Genomic DNA, 15777 nt, shown 5'->3' with positions numbered 1-15777 from the left:
TCTGCCTCGTCTTCCCTCACCCCAACCTCTTCTGTGCAGGCAGCGATATCGTGGAGTGGCTGATCCACAACTACTCCGTCTCCGAGGAGGGTGAGGGCTCAGCCCTGCCCATCCCCACACTCTCCCCTCAGGCTCTAGGGGAGCCACTGTGTTGATGGCCTAGGGCTGGGGGCTCACAGATGTCAGGGCTCGGCCACATGTGCTGTGGTGGTGGGGCACTTGTGCAAGGTACCCCTCTCCTGCACTAACACCCCCCCAAGTCTGCACCCACAGATGTCAGGGCTTGGCCACGTGTGCTGGGGTGAGGGGCACTTAGGCGAGGTACCCCTCTGTACTGACACCCCCCAGAGTCTCTGCACCTGGGCACCCTCCTGGTACGGCATGGCTACATATACCCTCTGCGGGACCCCTGCTGCCTGGTGCTCCTGCCCGACGAGACCCCCTACAGGTTCCAGGTCAGGCTTGGCCTGGGGAAGGTGGGACTCCGACAAGTGGAGACCCCAGGGAGGGTAGAGCTTGCTGGAAGTGGGGTGATATCGTCACGGGCCTGGCAGTCCATGGCCCCCTCCCCTAAAGCCCTGGACTAGAGGGAGTCCGTGTGCCGAAATCTTCAGGCTTCCTGGGGCCACAGCACAGTGACCCCCATAAAGGATAATTTCTGGTGAAGATTTGTCCGATTCTGAGGTCTTTGGGCCCCAATCCTGAAGAAAAGGGTGGGGCTTGAGCACCAAGGGACATATACTTCAACAGGATCCACCAACATGATGGACGCCCCACCCCTCCCTCAGTGCCTCCCCAGGCCTCCCACCTGGGGTAGGGGCTCAGAGTGCTGGAGTCAGGGAGGCCCCCCAGGGTCCCAGGAGCCCCCCGAGTCCCCAGGGAGCCGTTAGCTCAGCTAGGGGGGACAGAATATCTAGTGTTTAGCTGTGCCTGCATGCTGTGTGGACACAGAGATCCTCAGACACCCCCTTCCCACTCAGAGCCTGTGAGTGGGGCTGTGACCCCAGGGTGGCCAAGGCCCAGGGGGCCCCGGCTACCCTTGTCCCTGCCCACCGCAGACGCCGTATTTCTGGGCAAGCACTCTGTGGCCAGCAGCTGAGCTGGACTATGGTGAGTGAGGGGGGTGGGGTTCCCAGACTGGCAGCCTCAGGGCCATGCTGTGGGTAGCGAGGTCTGTCCCCTATGGCCTGGCCGTCTTCCTTCCAGCCATTTATCTGGCCAAGAAGAACATCCGAAAGCAGGGAGCTTTGGTCGACCACGAGAAGGTGAGACCCTCCCTCCTAGGCTGAGTCCAGCCAAAGACACCCACAACCCCACTCGCGGCCCCCAGTGCTCAGAGTTTGCAAAACTGGGTCCACTTGAGCCCCACCCAAGGCTCCAGGACCCCAGGATAATCCAGCACTTGGGAGGGGGTTACCCACTGGAGCTTCATTACCCCTCAGGACCACTACAACCAGCTGCACGAGAAGATCAACCACACGTGGGACCTGGTAGTGATGCAGGCTAGGGAGCAACTGCGGTGAGACTCCCCTGCGAACCCTCCACCACACCCAGCCCTCACATCACTGCCTGACCAAGCTCTCTTCCTACCTACGCTCTGCCCAAGTCCCTGGCCCAGACCACGGCTCCTCCAACCAGACTCACGCCACTGGCCACACCCACAGTTTACTCACTGCCTAGGCCCAACCATGCCCCCACCTACCTCCAGCCTGCACTAGCAGCCAGAAGCCAACAGCTGGTCCAAGCTTGGCCCCCGGCCAGACCCTGCCTGGGGTGGGGAGGCACTGTGATCAGCCCGGTTTCCCCCTAACTCTGCTTTGCCCTGCCAGGGCGGCCAAGAGGCGCAGGAAGGGGGACCGGCTGGTCCTTGCCTGCCAGGAGCAGATGTACTGGCTGGTGAACAGGCCTCCGGTGAGTCCCTCTGTGCCTGCAGAGGTGTGGGGGTCCTGTTGTTGGCCTCTGTTCTCTGGCCCTTAGGGCCTCAGTTGAAGCCTCTGGGGGTGCCAGCTACAGAAGTTCCTGCTTCTCTGACTCTCCAGAGTTTCTGCCCCTCAGAGCCCCTAGTTCCAGAGCTGGTGAGGAAGAGGCAGGCCCCCACACCTCAGAAACAGGCTTCTCTCCAGGGTCTGAGGCAGGGCACAGGAAACCAAGGGGAGAGGCCACTCTCCAGGAGGTTGGTCCTGGTGGGTTACCTAAGGTCCACTGCCATGAGGGCTCGTGATGGTGACGTGAGGGGCCACCCCAGGCCTGCTGGGCAGCCACAGAGCCATCCTGAAGTGGCTGCTGGGAAATGGGAAGAAAGGGGACCAGAAGGGCCTGTCACCTCATCAAGTGGGAGTGGGGCTTCCAGCCGAGCACGGGCCAGGTTGGACAGGCAGTGGTGGACAGAACACTGGGAACCCTAGGTGGAAGGACCTTGGCCAGGGGCTGGCAGGTCTGTGGCTTGGGAGGTGGCTCCGGAGGTGGCGGCGGGAGACCCATAGAGGGGTCAGGGGTTAGGGTCAGCTAGTGTGTTGAGGATGGATTGGCAGGACATGTGGGTAGATGGACAGACACACGGGTGAGGGTTAAGGGTCACAAGAAAGAGGTTGAGGATTTAAGGTTTCAGCCTGGGGCCTGGGAGCATGGTGAGCGGGATGGAGGAGGGGACATGTCACCAAGGGGATGTGTAGGACGCCCCAGCTCTGGGGTGAGGCGGGGCGGTGTCCCAAGCTATCCGAGCATGTTTTGCAACAAAGGGCGACCCCTGTGTGCAGAGCTTCGGAGGTAAGGCTCGGTGCTCCCCCCCCCCCCCCCACAGCCCGGAGTCCCCAGTGTGCTGGAACAGGGTCCAGAGCGGGACGCAGGCACCGCCAGCCGAGTGCAGGTGGGAGTGTCCTGAATACCCCGCCCCCCACCAGTGCTGCCCTTCTGGCTGAAGGGCTGCCGCTGAAAGGTTTTGGGCGGGGTTGGGGGCTGTCCATCCTTCCTTCTGTTCACCCACCCATCCGTCCACCCCAATGGCATGTGACCTGGCCACCCCTGTCCTGGGGTGGGCTCCTGTCTTACTCCCCTGGCCTCCCCAGCTACCTCCCCTTCCACCTAATACTCCTGGGGGTTATTATTGTTGCTCCTCCTGCTGCCTGTGGTGCAAGTGCGTGCAGTGGACACAGGAGGGAGGGGCACCTCCCTGGGACGGGCAGTGTCAGGGTTGGGCCGCTCCTGGAACCAGAGGGCACTGGCCACGTCAGATAGCAGAGACCCGTGTTCAAGCCCACCCACCACAGTCACAGCAGACCCTGGGTCTGCAGATTCCGAAAAGGGAGAGAGCAGGGGATCTGGCCAAGACAAGGGCCAACTCAGACTGTCTTAGGGTTGTGGGGCTACAGCCACGGCTCCCCCAGCCAAGAGTTCTGGGTCTGAACATGGTAAGTTAAACCTGGGATCACAAGTTATCAAGATGGGGTTCTCTGTGTGACCCCATTAGTAATGTGTTCCGCATAGTATGTTGAGTTTTATAGACTCTTTAAAATGTATCTATAAACACTAAACGCTAATCACATTTGGGGTAATTTAGGCAGCTCTGAGAACCTAGGGCTCCATGGAACAGTCTGGAATCTAGACTAGAGAACCTCAGAGGCCCCCTGGAAAATCAGAATGCCCATTAGCGAGGGGCTTTCCTGAGCAGGGCCTGGGGCCTCAGACACAGGGGCCGTGGGCTGAGATGCTCTTGTGAGGGTTGTTCCTCAGGGGGCCATTCTCCTGGTCACCTGCTAACTTAGCCCACTGGCCTCTTGCAGACCAAGAATACGGATTTCTACAAGCAGGAGGTAGGTCCTGGGGGCCTGGGTGGGATCAGGGTCCCAGCCCAGGGCTGCCTCACCGGGCTCCCGTCCTCCAGGTCGAACGCTGCAGAAAGGCCCTGGGCAGGACTCGGGTGAAGTCCTCCATCTGCCTAGAGGCGTGAGTGGGGTACAGGTACTGAGGGAGACCCCTGGCTGGAGCCCAGACCCTTCCTTGAGCCCCCACAACCCTTTCTTGCTCAGGCCCCTGGGAACTGCATCCTTGGCGTCTCCCCAGGTACCTGAAGTTCAGTAGCCAGTACAGGCCACATGACCCCATCATGTCAGGATGCCTGCCCAGCAACCCCTGGATCACGGATGACACTACCTACTGGGCCATGAACGCACCCATGTGAGCCAGGGACCGGTGGGTGGTGGGGACTGAGGTGTGTGTGGCCCGGCGGGCGAGCAATGACCCCTAACACCCCCAGGGTGGCTGTGCCCATGAAGCTGCGCGTGGAGCGATGGGCCTTTGGCTTCCTGGAGCTCTTGGAGGACCCTGTGGGGCGGGCCCAGTTCATGGACTTCCTTAAGAAGGAGTTCAGTGGTGAGATGTGCCCTAGCTCATGGTCCCACCTTCCCTGCCTTGCCAGCGTGATGCCCCCAACCTACCCTGACGCCTGTAATTCCCCTGGCCCACCTTGAACCCCCTGACATCCCCGAGCCACTCTGCACCTCCAGCCGAGAATCTCAGCTTCTGGGAGGCATGCGAGGAGCTGCGTTATGGCAGCCAGGCCGGCATCCCCGCCCTGGTGGACGATGTGTACCAGTGAGTGTGATGGGGGCACGGTGGAGTGGGCTTAGCTGCCGGGTGGTGGGGCCTGGCCAGAACCTACTGGGAATGTCCCTTCCCAGGCAGTTCCTGGCACCCGGGGCAGCCCGCTGGGTCAACATAGACAGCCGGACAATGGAGCGGACTCTAGAGGGGCTGGGCCAGCCGCACCGTTACGTGCTGGACGACGCCCAGATGCACATCTACATGCTCATGAAGAAGGTGGGCCGGGGAGGGGCTCCGGCCCGGGGATGGGCCGTCCACATATGTATACACACATGGCCCGGGGCGGGGCTGTCCACACACGCACGCACACACGGGCTGGTCCTGTCCTTGAGTGGGCCGGGGAGGGGCTTGGGGCTGCCCACGCACACCCGCACACCCGCACCGGTCCTGCCCTTGGCTGGGCTGGGGAGGCATGTCTGGCCTGGCTCGGTGTCCCCCGTGCATGCACTGTTCTTGCCCACAAGCTTCCTCTGGGCTGGCCACACTGGTGGCCTGGTTTGTTTCACCTTCAGTGTTTAAGGGCTGTTTAGTTGCCTGTTTTATGATCACGTCAACTATTCTCCCAGTTTTAAATCTGAAAGTAAGGTTATACCTACCTTGTCAGTCAGTCTGGCACCATCTTGTTTCCTTCCTCCCACTGAAGGACTGAAAATGGACATTTTCCCTGTTTTAATGTAAGCCATGATGTACAGACTTGATCCTGTATTTGCTTCCTCTGCCTCGTAACTTCCCCGAGTGCTGCACCCCCTTGTTCCATTACATTTCCTGCCCCTGGTTGCTCTCCATTCATGGACGCTTTGGGGAGCCAGCCCCCAGCTCTGGGCTGAGGGCCCCGTCTCTTGTAGGACTCTTACCCACGGTTCCTGAAGTCTGACATGTACAGGGACCTGCTGGAGGGGGCTGTCCTCCCTCCAGAGACCAAGAGACGGTGAGTGCCAGCAGGGCCTGCGTCCACCTGCCCGACCCCCCACCTTCAGACACTCATACCCTCTTTGCCCCCAGGGTGTTCCCGTTCATGCGGAGGCCACGACACTCCAGTCCCAGTCCTGCTCTCCTTGCCTCCGGAGAGCCCGGGGCGGCTGCCCCTAGTGATGGGGACAAGGCGGCCTAGGTGGGGGCAGCCCTTTTCGGGCCTCGCCCTCCCACCCCTCCTGCTGTGGACCGTGGCGGCGTTCACCGTCCATCCTCCCAGCCCCAGTCCCCCAGCCCCAGCCCCCTCTCCTCTCCCTTGGGCCGAACCCTGCTTCTTAGAGGAACTTGTCCAGGCTCCAGTTTCCCAAAGAACTTCAGTGGTCCGGTGGGCTGTGCTCTGGGAAGAAATGTGGGCCAAGACAGGCAAAGCCCCCAGCACCTTGTGCCTTTGGGCACAGGGGCTGAGAGGTGTGACCTCAGTGCTGGGTGTCCACAACTTCAGAATCACTGAACCAGAGAATTCTGGGCAGGAGCCTATCACTGCTCACAGGAATGCCGACCTCCAGTGGGAAGTGCAGTGTTCCACCTGCACCGTGTCCCTAACCTTCCAGTGACACACTTGACAATTTCTGCAGGCGCCACACTCACTGTGGCAGTCACTGTCCACACTCCAGGCTTTATCCCAGCAAGTGCCCACATCTGGACCTCAGGAGGCCGTGGCTTCCCCACCATGCACAGGCGATTCTGCCATCACTGCCCCCGGTGATGGGTCACCAGGTCATGGGTGTCTGCTAGACCTTACACACGCACACACGTGCACGCGCACACACGCGCACACACACGGTCCAGAGGTGAAGATCTGAGCTGGTCCTTGTGTGTGCAGCTCTCACTAGCTCAGCTGGGGGCCTCTGAAATGGCCCGCACCTCCCCCTCCCCAGAAATAAATGACCTCACCCGGGGCCTGCCTGCTGTGGGTCGTGGTGTGTGTGTACGTGTGTCAGTGTGATGCAGGCACATGCACATGTGTGATGAAGGAGGGGTGAAGATCTTCTAGGGCATCCCACTGACATACACCAGGCTGTGTGGAACTGAGGAGGGGCCCAGGCTGTGGACTTTGAAGAGTCACCTGTCTGGGGTGTCAGCGTTAGAGGGGTCTGTGCTCTGGTGGCTGTGGGTGCAGGGCAGTGTGGGCCATGTGAGGGTGCAGGTGCATGCTGGGCCAGTGGAGAATGGAAAGGGCAGATGGAGCCTGGGGGTCACCACATGACAGGAGCCGCCCTCTCTCTCCTGCAATTTCTGGGGGCAGTGCTATTGGGTACAGGCGTTTACAGGTAGGAGTGAACAGCAGGGGTGCCCTTAGGCCCAAACTCCAGAGCTGGCCCCGACCCAGTGCTCCACCCAGGGATGATTCCCACCCTCCCAGAGGCGACCTGACCAGTTCTGGCCATCTGGCACTGGCTGGCTCACAGTGGCCCATGGACATGCCCCTGGTGGACCTCAAGAATGTCACAAACACCGAGTGCTGGCCTCAAAGCTGGTCACCATAGCCTGGCACTGGGCATGGCCTCTGCCATGTTCACGTCAGCCCAGGACAGCCTCAGGGTCCACCCCGGCACCAGGTCCTGCCTGTCCAGCACCACGGTCCCTGGGGACAGCAGGTGACCTAACCCTGTGGTTCCCCCTGGATACGTGACACTGTAGCCCTTGCCCGTGGAGCTGTCTAGTCTGGGCTTTCCTGGGGACGTGGACCTGCCTCCTGTGACAAAGCCTGTCCCCAGACCCTGGGACACAGAAGGTTAGAGGTTTGTGGTTTGTGCGTCTCGCAGGCAAGGATTTGTGTTTGAGGCTCTACAATGCATGCCTAGGTGGCACTGAGGGCCTCACTGTTTCCTGCTTCTGGTCCCTGGTAGTACCTGCTCACTGACCCCTCCAGCCCACGGGAGGTCCGTGGTGGCCCTCTCACAGGAGGCCAGGGCTGGCTTGCCATGAGGCAGTGGGGTTCTCAGAGTCCAGACACGCCTGGACCTTGTTCTCCATCCCTGACTTGGCAGGCCTGGGAAGCACACGTCAAGAGTTCCTCATCTCCCTGGCTGCCCTTCCCACCCTGGTTCTGAAACCTAGCCAGCAAATCGCAGAGTCCACCCCTCTAGGAGCACACCCGTTTCACCTGGGGAGTAGGCAGACAGACAGACAGAGGCTCACCCCATCCTGGGGCTTCCGAACAGAACAGTGCAAGGTTTATTCAGTGCCTTCCCAAGGGGACTGGCATCAGGCTGCCTTGTCCCAAACCACAGCCTGAGGAAGTCTGAGGCAGAGCCCACATGCCTGCCCTCAGCCGGGGACATGAGGCACAGAGGTGAGTCCTGCATCAGGCAGCTTCAGCAGCAAGCACCAGAAAGGGGCAGGCCACGGCCCGAGCCACCAACACATGGTGAGGGAGCCTCATACGAGAGAGACCCCCTCCACGCCTCCCCATCAGTGCAGTCACCCCAGCCTCACTGGAGGCACGTTGGCGTGGGGAGTTTGGGGCTAAGCTGCCTTGAGACCATGCTCGGCCCATCTGTGGTGACACTGGGCTCACAGTGACACTGGGGTGGTACGGGGGAAGGGAGCAGCAGTCTCCAAGGGACATGCCTGAGTACACCCAGGGCCCCCATAAGAATGGCCTTGGCCAGGGGAGAAGCACTGAGCACACAGGTGGGTTAGGTCTGCAGGGCCCCACGCTGCAGGCCTAGGGAGTGAGCTCCAGTGTGAGATCAGGGCCGGTGGGGCCCTCAAGGAGATGGGGAAGAGGCAGTGGACTCTAGCATCCCTTACCAACATGGGATGGGCTCGACCCCAGAGGGCAGCAGGGACAGCAGAACAGTGGGCCCTAGTGTCCCCTCACCCACACAGGATGAGCTTGGCCCGAGGAGGTGGCAGGGACAGCAGGTCACTGGGTCCTAGCGTCAATAACCCACACAGGACAGGCTCGGCCCCAGGGGGCAGCAGGGACAGCAGGACAGCGGGCCCTAGTGTCCCCTCACCTACGGAGGATGGACATGGCCCCGAGACAGCAGGGTAGGGGGCCCTAGCATCCCCTCACCCACACAGGATGGGCACGGCAGCAGGCCCTAGTGTCCCCTCCCCCACGGGAGCTGGTCGTGGCCCCAGGGACAGCAGGGCAGTGGGCCCTAGTGTTCTCTCACCCATGGGGGATGGTCATGGCCCCAGAGACAGCAGGGCAGTGGTCCTGAGACCTGCTGCACCTGGGTGGGTCTGAAGGTTTAATCCTGGAGGCAGCTTTACGCGTCACTCCGGTACCGCAGCCGGGAGAAGCGGTCCCTGATGGCCTGGTCACTGTCGGCCCGATCCTGGCTCAGACGCACGACCCTGCTATCCGGGATGCAGTCCCGCACCTTGTGCTTGATCACTGAGACCAGTCCAGGTGCGGCTGGGCTCTCTGGGCCCGTCAGCAGGATGAAGGCTGCGTGGCGGCTCGGCTCGAACAGGACGGCTGTGTGGACACGGCCATCAGGGGTGCCCCTCCTGACCCTAGACCCCATGAGGACCCCATGAGGCACACTCACCCTCGAAGGCAATGATGTTGGCAGAGATGGTGGCCAGCTCCAGGAGGACGCTGGGCAGAGTAGGGTGAAGCATGTAGAGGCTGTGGGCAGGACCTCCGGTCTCCTGGAGTGACACGACCACCCCAGCTCAGCTCCCCCAGCTCCGTACTGTGCCCTGGGAGATGATCTGGCTACTACTGCGGACACCCCTTGTCCACTGGGATCTCCACCAGGTCCCCGAATGCTAACTTCAGTATGTCCCCGTCTTCCAGCTCCCCAGCCTGTGCCTCCTCAGGTGTTTGGTCTGGTCCCCCACACCAGGTCCCCCCAGCCTGTCCCTCCTCTGTGCTCAGTCTGGGTCCCTACTATGTCCCTCCTGAGTCTCATTCCCAGCCTGTCCCTCCACTGGGTGTCAGTCTGGTCCCCAGCCTGTCCCTCCTCTAGTGCTTGGTCTGGTCCCCACCACACCCGGTTGCAACCCAGGCCTCATCATCACTTCCTTCACCTCTCACCTTGGTCCTGGGACCTGGTCCTCAGGTGCTCCCAGCCCTGCCTGCATGGCTCTCCTCTACCCATAGACCTGTCCCCAGTCAGCTTCAGGGTGGGACTGTAGGTCGCCTGGGCTGCTGTTGACATGGCGTGTGGCCCCAAGTGTGTGTCCCCACCCCCCATACCGTCTGGTTTGCATCGACCCCCTCAGGTAGGCCCCAGAAGAAGAAGGCAGAGCGGTGGTCTGCAGTCAGCAGGCTGGCGGAAGGCGGGACCCCGGGGAGGCCTGGGAGGTGCTGATGCCACAGGATGGCCCCGGTGCTGAGGTCCAGGAGCAGGATCTGCAGAGAGGACAGCTGCGGGCAGCAGGCACGGGGGCTGTCCCACCGAGGGCCCCCTACCCCAGCAACAGCCTTGAGAGACCTGCCAGGCATGGCACTGCCCTCGGTCTAGCTGTGGCCACAGTGGGAGCTGGTAGGAAATGCAACCCACCTGTCTGTTGATGCCAGTTCCATTTTCAATGAGTACTGCCAAGGTGTCCGGTTTGTAGTGACCAAGGATGGGTTTTCTGGAAGGGGAGCAGGACGTGAACGGAATCCCTGGGCCAGGCACCCCCAACCCACTTTCTTCCTGCGGTTACACATGGACACCTGGGCCCTGGACAGGGGCCAACCAGCTGGGGCTGACTCCTCATCAGCAGCGGATGGCTGTGGTAGCGTGACCATGACCACGGCCCAGCATCCCAGGAGTCCTCGTACCTGAAGACCTGGGCGTCACTGAGGGTCCACCTGGGTGCCAGGTCCTGCCCATCCAGCAGCACGCAGGCCTCAGAGCCCACGAGGAGCAGGTCCTCACCAGCTTTGCCGGGGACGTGCATCTGGTAGCGGATGGCTCCAGAGCTATTGGGGGTGGGCATGGGCCTCATGTGAATGGCTGGGGCCCCTTGACCCATCCACACACCCCTCATTTCTTTGTCCTCTGACCAGATGCCCCCAGAGGACAGGAGGTGAGACCCCATCGAGGACCTTGCTCCCGATCTTCCTTCTCCTTTATTGTTCTCATACCTCAGCCCGTGATGGCCCTGTGCTCCCCAGGGGCAGGGCCCTGCCCCCACTGGCCTGCTGCTCTGGACCCTGGGCCCACCCCATCCTCCATCTGGGTGTGTGGTGGACGCCAGTGTGCAGACCAACCTGGGTGAGGACACCCTGCTGGTGGTGCTGTTGATGGCGCGCTCCCACAGTGGGTCCGTCCTGAGGAGGCTCTCTCTCCCCGTCATCTCCTCAAACAGACTTTTCATGGACCAGCCACAGAGGGAACTTGCTGCTGAGGATGTAAAGAAGCGGGTGTCACCGCTGGGGGCCTGAGCAAGGTGTGGTCCCCAGCCCAGCTCCCAGGGCATGTGGCACCTCCCCAGGCCTGAGGATAGCCTGCTGCCAGGAAGGCTGGTTCTTTGAGCTCTTGGCCCTGTGGGAGCTGGCTCACGGCTGGCAAGCCAAGAGCAGCCCCAGGGCTCCGCAGACAAGGCTCCTCCAAGGGTGAGAGGGAAGGGGTGGTTAACCCACCGCAGGGAAAGAGGAGGTAGTAGGCGCCTGTCCTGGTGACGTGCAGGATCGAGCCAGCCTCCCCATCTGTGCTGAGGCTGCCTCTGTGGCCCACCTGGCTCCCAGTGCTGCCTGAGTAGACGTAGCTGTTCACCTGTGGGGATGACGGGCATCACAGATAGACCTGACCATCTGCCTGACAGAGAGGGAGCCCTGAACTGGCTCCGTGGTGCCAACGGCACAGGCCCCAGACCAGCTCATGGGGTCCAGTCCTGCAGGGGGTGGAGGCACACTTCCCTGGGCACCCCGGATGCAGGGGTGGGGTGCAGGGCCCACGTGTACCTCCTTGTTCTCCCTGGTGAGGACCAGCAGGTCAGGGAGCCCATCGCTGTCGACGTCGGGCACCCCAAGCAGGAGACTGAGGATGGATGCATTCTTCTCCAGGCTGCCGGGACGGCTCCACAGGGTTTCCCCTCAACACAAATACCGCCCCTGAGTGCTGGCCCCAAACCCGCAGTCACCACAGCCTGGTACCAGGCACAGCCCCCGGCAGCCCTGCAGGCTGCAGGGTGCGTGGGGCTGGCGCCAGCTCGCTATGCCCAGAAAGCCACCATCACACAAAGGACGCAGGGCTTTGCAGCCCTCCCCCCTCCTTCTCCACAGTCCACTGTCTGACACTGAACAAGGGTGGCTCTGGGACACCTGGCCCTCAGGAGGAAGGTGGCTGCTGCCTACATGGGTGGGAAGGGACCGTTCTCCACCACCTCTTGGGACCCTGGCCTGCTGTCAGGGATTCAGCTGTGCCCCGACACAGACAAGGCATTAAGGAGAAGCATCTTCCTGCTGGGCCCGCTTGGTCCTGACAGACAGCCTTCTGCCCAGATGCAGCCTGGTCCAAACCCGGTTTGTGGACTGAGCCCTCTGTTCCCACAGGGCTGCTGCCTGCCCTTTGCTTCCTCCGTAGCCTGAAAACCAGTTTGCAAGGGAAATGCTGATACTCACTGAGTTAGTGGCAAGACTCAGGATTCCTTAAGACCTTATAGGTGCAAGAGGCCTGTGCAGCCAAATCCTCTCCTTTTTCCTCTCCTTGATGCCTGGACAGGCCTTGTTACATCAGGGCCCGGAGACATACCCCCGTTCATGGCAGGCCCCGATGCCCTGGGGCCTCAGCATCCACACCCTGGCCCGCCCCTGGGCATTCCCAACAGGAGCCTGGCAGAGCTCCCAGGGGGGCTGCCTGAGGTCGGAGCTCAGTCAAACCTGCCCCTGCAGCACGGCTTCAAGCCGAGGCGGCAGGATGCAGCCCTGAGGCGGACACCGGCTGATCCTCGTTTGGACGTTCCCACCACCCCCATCCAGGTGGTCCTACCCCTGGGGTGTTGGGCTCCCCTTTTACAAGGCCTGCAGCCACTCGGATGCCTGCTCTGCCCACTGCCCGGTGGCCTACCTGTGAAGGGGTCTAGCGCGATGACAGATCCAGGGCCACCGACGAGGATGCAGGCTGACAACACCCCATGGGCCCGCTGCTGGGCGCTGCTGCACTGCATGAGGGTCACGTCCTGTGCTGCGGGCCTCTCCCAGAACAGGGTGCCGCTGGCCCCCGATGCAGCGGCCACAAAGGCACAGGGAGAGGAGAAGCCTGAGGGAGCGGTCACACCTGCAGCTCTGCCCACGGGGAACTGAGGTTGCCCCCCCCCCCCCCCGAGACAGACATCTCCAGAAGTCTCACACACTGCAGAAAGGACGGGAGACCACGTGGGCACCCTCCCACCAAAGGGAGAGCCTTCTTTCTGATAAAAACTGAATCACCTTCATCGGCACAGGATCGGTTGGGACTATTGCTGCTGTTGGCGTTTTTATAAAGAAACAGAACATCTTGGATCCGATCCCGGTTTATGTCTTCCAGAGCCAGAAAGTCATATGCAGCTGGAAAGAAAAGCCCACACTGTGCTCAGGGTCAAGTCCAGCACTCTTACCTGCTCCTGCTGAGTGACTCTGTGCTGGGGGCACTGGGCCAGTGAGAACCTGCCACCACGGCCTCACCCCCATACCAAGCAGCTCACTAGGTCTAGAACTTCCCACAGCTCCTTGGAACAGCAGCAACACTAGCGAACACTATGCACCAGATGGTAATGTCAGGTGTTAACCAACAGGAAGGCAATGAGGACACCTGGTGTCACATTAATGGACGCCGTGCACACCTTCAGTTCCGAATCCCTCACTAGACCAGTTTGGGATCTACATAGCCTGTCCACCCCTCCCTACCTGTTAGGGGCTCTTCCTTTCTTTAATTCAAAGACTCCGAGGGCAAAGTATAGGCCCTATAGATGAGCCAGCTGGGGCAAGCAGGATGACTGGCCTTAAATTCACCAGAGATGCAAATGTGCACAGCCAGGGGTGGTCCTGAAAACATCCCACACATTCCTGGCTGTCTGGAAGGCTATGCACACAGTCAGAAGAAACTCAAGAGGGCCTGAGCAGCCACATGTTTGAGTCCAGAATGACCAGGTGATCAGAGCCACACACAGACAACACATGGAACGAAGGTAAAGTTCAGCATGCTTCGTTAGCAGACACAATGATCTTTGACTCAATTAGTAAACACATCCGGCAACTGGAAAAAGGGTCAGATGCCGTCACCAAGCGGGTTTTACTTCTGGACTGCAAGGCCGGTTTAATTTCTAAAAACTAAAGTAACGTAACAACCATAACAAAAGAATAAAGAACAAAACCCACAGGCCCCATAGTGGACACAGAAAGAGCATGTGACAAAACCCACACCCTTGTATGGGAAAAACTCTCAGCAGACTAGGAATAGAAGGGAATGCCCTCAAATGGAAAGGCAGCTATGAGGGTCGTCCTTAGTGATGGGTGAGGGACACGTCCCCCCGATGACCAGGACGAACATAAGAGTGACCACTCGATTCCACATCGCACTGGAGGTCCTCGCCAGTGAAACCGGCTGAGAAAAGAGAGAAAAGGCAACTAGACCAGAGAGGGGGAGCTCTGCTGGTGTAGTGCCTAAGGCACTTGACTGCTAACCAGAAGGCTGGTGGTTCAAACCCACCAGCCACTCCTCGGAAGGAAGGTTGGGCAGTCTACTTCCATAGTGATACTGTCATTTCACAAGATACCTTGGAGACCCAAGGAGGGGTTGCTATGAGTCAGATCCGAGTCGAGGCAATGGTTTTGGCTGGAGAGGAAGGAAAAAGCCTGCCTTTTACCCCATAGGTGACAGGATGCGGTAGAAAGCCCTACAGAATCCACCAAAACGAACTACCAGAGCTAACAAAGGCCTTCAGCCAGGCCATCAAAGATGTACACACACACACAGGCCAACGACTGCATAAGTGAGGGACAGGTGTCTATGCCCCCGATACTGGATTTGTAATATTCGTGATCAGTCTGGCTTATCTTTTCATTTTCATCATGGTGTCTTCTGAAGCTCCAAAGTTTTTAATTTTTATGAAATCCAATTTGTCCACTGAAAGATTCAATTTTTAAGTATCATGCTTTGGGTGTCATGTCTAAAAACTCTGCCTAATTCAAGGTCACAAAGATTGTTTCCTATGTTTTTTTCTCTGGAAATTGTATAGTTTTAGCTCTTATATTCAGATCTATAATCCATCTTGAGTAATTTCTTGTTTCAGTGGAGTAAAAACACCTATTGCTCATTTACTAACTATCTCATTATCTGACCTTTCATGTGGACAATAGTAGAGAATCCACTGTCTGACTGTTTTGTGCATTAACGATGTATGTCTGGTGGTAATCAACACTAAGATGTGAGGTGAGAGTAATACTGGCTGTGATGGTTGACACTATGTGTCAATCTGGCTGGGCCACATTCTCAGTGGTCTGGCAGCTCTGCAATGATGTAGTCATCCTCCACGTTGTGACTGGATGTAGTCAGTCTCCATCTTGTGACTGGATGTAGTCATTCCCCATGTTGTGACCGGACACAGTCAGTCTCCATCTTGTGACCAGATGTAGTCATCCCCCAGGTTGTGACCAGATACGGTCATCCTCCATGTAGTGACCAGATGTGGTCAGTCTCCACGTTGTGACTGGATGTAGTCGTTCTTCATATAGTGCCTGGATGTGGTTGTCCCCTACGTTGTGACTGGATGTGGTCAGTCTCCATGTTGTGACCGGACGTGGTCATCCCCCACGTTGTGACCAGATGTGGTTGTCCCCCATGTTGTGACCGGATGTGGTCAGTCTCCATCTTGTGACCAGATGTAGTCATCCCCCAGGTTGTGACCAGATATGGTCATAACCAGATGTGGTCGTCCCCCACACTGTGACCAGATGTGGTCAGTCTCCATGCTGTGACCGGAGGTGGTCGTCCCCCACGTTGTGACCGGATGTGGTCAGTCTCCACGCTGTGACCGGAGGTGGTCGTCCCCCACGTTGTGACCAGATGTGGTCAGTCTCCACATTGTGACCGGACGTGGTCGTCCCCCACGTTGTGACCGGACGTGGTCAGTCTCCACGTTGTGACCGGAACGTGGTCGTCCCCCACGTTGTGACCGGATGTGGTCAGTCTCCACGTTGTGACTGGACGTGGTCAGTCTCCACGTTGTGACCGGAACGTGGTCGTCCCCCACGTTGTGACCGGATGTGGTCAGTCTCCACGTTGTGACCGGACGTGGTCGTCCCCCACGTTGTGACCGGATGTGGTCAGT

General features: G+C 59.5%; 2 protein-coding genes across 2 annotated transcripts in view; one reads left to right on the top strand and one right to left on the bottom strand.

Annotated features, from left to right (window-relative positions):
- RGS11 (regulator of G protein signaling 11) overlaps positions 1-5710 on the top strand; it is a 6230-nt gene extending 520 nt beyond the window's left edge. Inside the window, exons 3-17 of the mRNA XM_007957473.1 lie at positions 40-90; positions 349-455; positions 1059-1110; positions 1207-1265; positions 1443-1519; positions 1830-1911; positions 2801-2866; positions 3762-3809; positions 3881-3942; positions 4060-4173; positions 4253-4368; positions 4503-4590; positions 4677-4815; positions 5445-5527; positions 5602-5710. Coding sequence (XP_007955664.1) covers positions 40-90; positions 349-455; positions 1059-1110; positions 1207-1265; positions 1443-1519; positions 1830-1911; positions 2801-2866; positions 3762-3809; positions 3881-3942; positions 4060-4173; positions 4253-4368; positions 4503-4590; positions 4677-4815; positions 5445-5527; positions 5602-5710 — 1253 coding nt within the window. The remainder of the gene's footprint in view (positions 1-39; positions 91-348; positions 456-1058; positions 1111-1206; positions 1266-1442; positions 1520-1829; positions 1912-2800; positions 2867-3761; positions 3810-3880; positions 3943-4059; positions 4174-4252; positions 4369-4502; positions 4591-4676; positions 4816-5444; positions 5528-5601) is intronic.
- A 3085-nt stretch (positions 5711-8795) lies between these two features.
- The window catches only part of FAM234A (family with sequence similarity 234 member A), an 11282-nt gene continuing 4300 nt past the window's right edge, over positions 8796-15777 (bottom strand). Inside the window, exons 2-11 of the mRNA XM_007957447.1 lie at positions 12899-13015; positions 12537-12728; positions 11432-11562; positions 11111-11243; positions 10739-10868; positions 10307-10447; positions 10041-10116; positions 9734-9889; positions 9081-9183; positions 8796-9007 (exon numbers count right to left, since the gene is read on the bottom strand). Of these exons, the coding sequence (XP_007955638.1) occupies positions 8796-9007; positions 9081-9183; positions 9734-9889; positions 10041-10116; positions 10307-10447; positions 10739-10868; positions 11111-11243; positions 11432-11562; positions 12537-12728; positions 12899-13015 (1391 nt within the window). The remainder of the gene's footprint in view (positions 9008-9080; positions 9184-9733; positions 9890-10040; positions 10117-10306; positions 10448-10738; positions 10869-11110; positions 11244-11431; positions 11563-12536; positions 12729-12898; positions 13016-15777) is intronic.

The sequence above is a fragment of the Orycteropus afer genome, unplaced genomic scaffold (assembly GCF_000298275.1).
Source record: "Orycteropus afer afer isolate SDZICR_OR568_19922 unplaced genomic scaffold, OryAfe1.0 scaffold00751, whole genome shotgun sequence".
NCBI lineage: Eukaryota > Metazoa > Chordata > Mammalia > Tubulidentata > Orycteropodidae > Orycteropus > Orycteropus afer.
Note: the sequence above shows the minus strand (reverse complement) of the source record. Positions and strands in the feature narration are given on the sequence as shown.